This window comes from Theobroma umbraticum, unplaced genomic scaffold, assembly GCF_002168275.2.
Source record: "Theobroma umbraticum cultivar Fairchild unplaced genomic scaffold, ASM216827v3 scaffold_30.0, whole genome shotgun sequence".
In the NCBI taxonomy this organism is placed as follows: domain Eukaryota; kingdom Viridiplantae; phylum Streptophyta; class Magnoliopsida; order Malvales; family Malvaceae; genus Theobroma; species Theobroma umbraticum.
Genome location: NW_018397254.1, coordinates 7,178,819 through 7,179,744, shown reverse-complemented (window position 1 = coordinate 7,179,744; position 926 = coordinate 7,178,819). Strand labels below are relative to the sequence as shown.

The following is a 926-nucleotide window of genomic DNA, read 5'->3' as shown; positions in this document are numbered from 1 at the left end:
TCACCATTATTTCAAATGTCATGATTTCATTCAAATTTTATGATATTCAATATATATTGGAACTTCAGTTTGAAGTTGGCACCAGCAGGCATTTTATACAGGCTTGTTAAAGGGTCTCTCTTAAAGAATTGCTTTTTTTTTCATGATGACCAATCAGTAGGAATTCATTTTTATCAGGATTTTGGTGATTTTGACATTGCTCAACTAAAGGTGTCAAATATATAATGTCATGAGTATCTTTTACTCCATTGTCAGAGTTGGAGTCACTTTTGTGTTCTACTTTTATTATATTACAGGATGTACCTGAAGAAGTTGAAAGAATATGTAAAGTGATGGGAGCAGGAGTGGATGTAAGCTTTGATTGTGCAGGCTTCAACAAAACGATGTCAACTGCTCTGAGGGCCACTCGTGCTGGTGGCAAGGTTTGCCTTGTGGGAATGGGCCATTCTGAGATGAATGTGCCACTCACTCCAGCTGCTGCAAGGTACTTATTTTATTGACTTATTTAACTCATGGTGAAAATTTTTGGTTATATACGAATGGTTTATGAGTAATAGAATTTTAGAAGTTAGACATGGTAAAGTGTTGAAAGCTGATAGGCACAAAAGAAAATTGTACCAAATGTTGCAACAATTTGTAGAATATTTAGGTAGATATTAAACCTATGATTTCAGCTGTGTCCGGCACTGTGCTCTTTCACCACTCAAAGGTGATGGTTTTCATAAAATGCAGGGAAGTTGATGTTGTTGGAATTTTCCGGTATAAGAACACTTGGCCTTTGTGCCTTGAGTTTCTAAGGAGCGGTAAGATTGATGTGAAGACCCTCATAACCCACAGGTATGGGTTTTCCCAGAAAGAGGTGGAAGAAGCTTTTGAGACCAGCGCACGTGGCGGCAATGCCATTAAGGTCATGTTTAATCTGTGAC

The 926-nt window shown here is 37.9% G+C and overlaps 1 protein-coding gene across 1 annotated transcript in view; it reads left to right on the top strand.

Moving 5' to 3' along the window:
• The window catches only part of LOC110425151 (GroES-like zinc-binding alcohol dehydrogenase family protein), a 1,274-nt gene extending 349 nt beyond the window's left edge, over positions 1–925 (top strand). The window contains exons 2-3 of the mRNA XM_021439970.2: positions 297–484; positions 733–925. Coding sequence (XP_021295645.2) covers positions 297–484; positions 733–925 — 381 coding nt within the window. The remainder of the gene's footprint in view (positions 1–296; positions 485–732) is intronic.
• The last annotated feature ends 1 nt before the right edge of the window (position 926 follows it).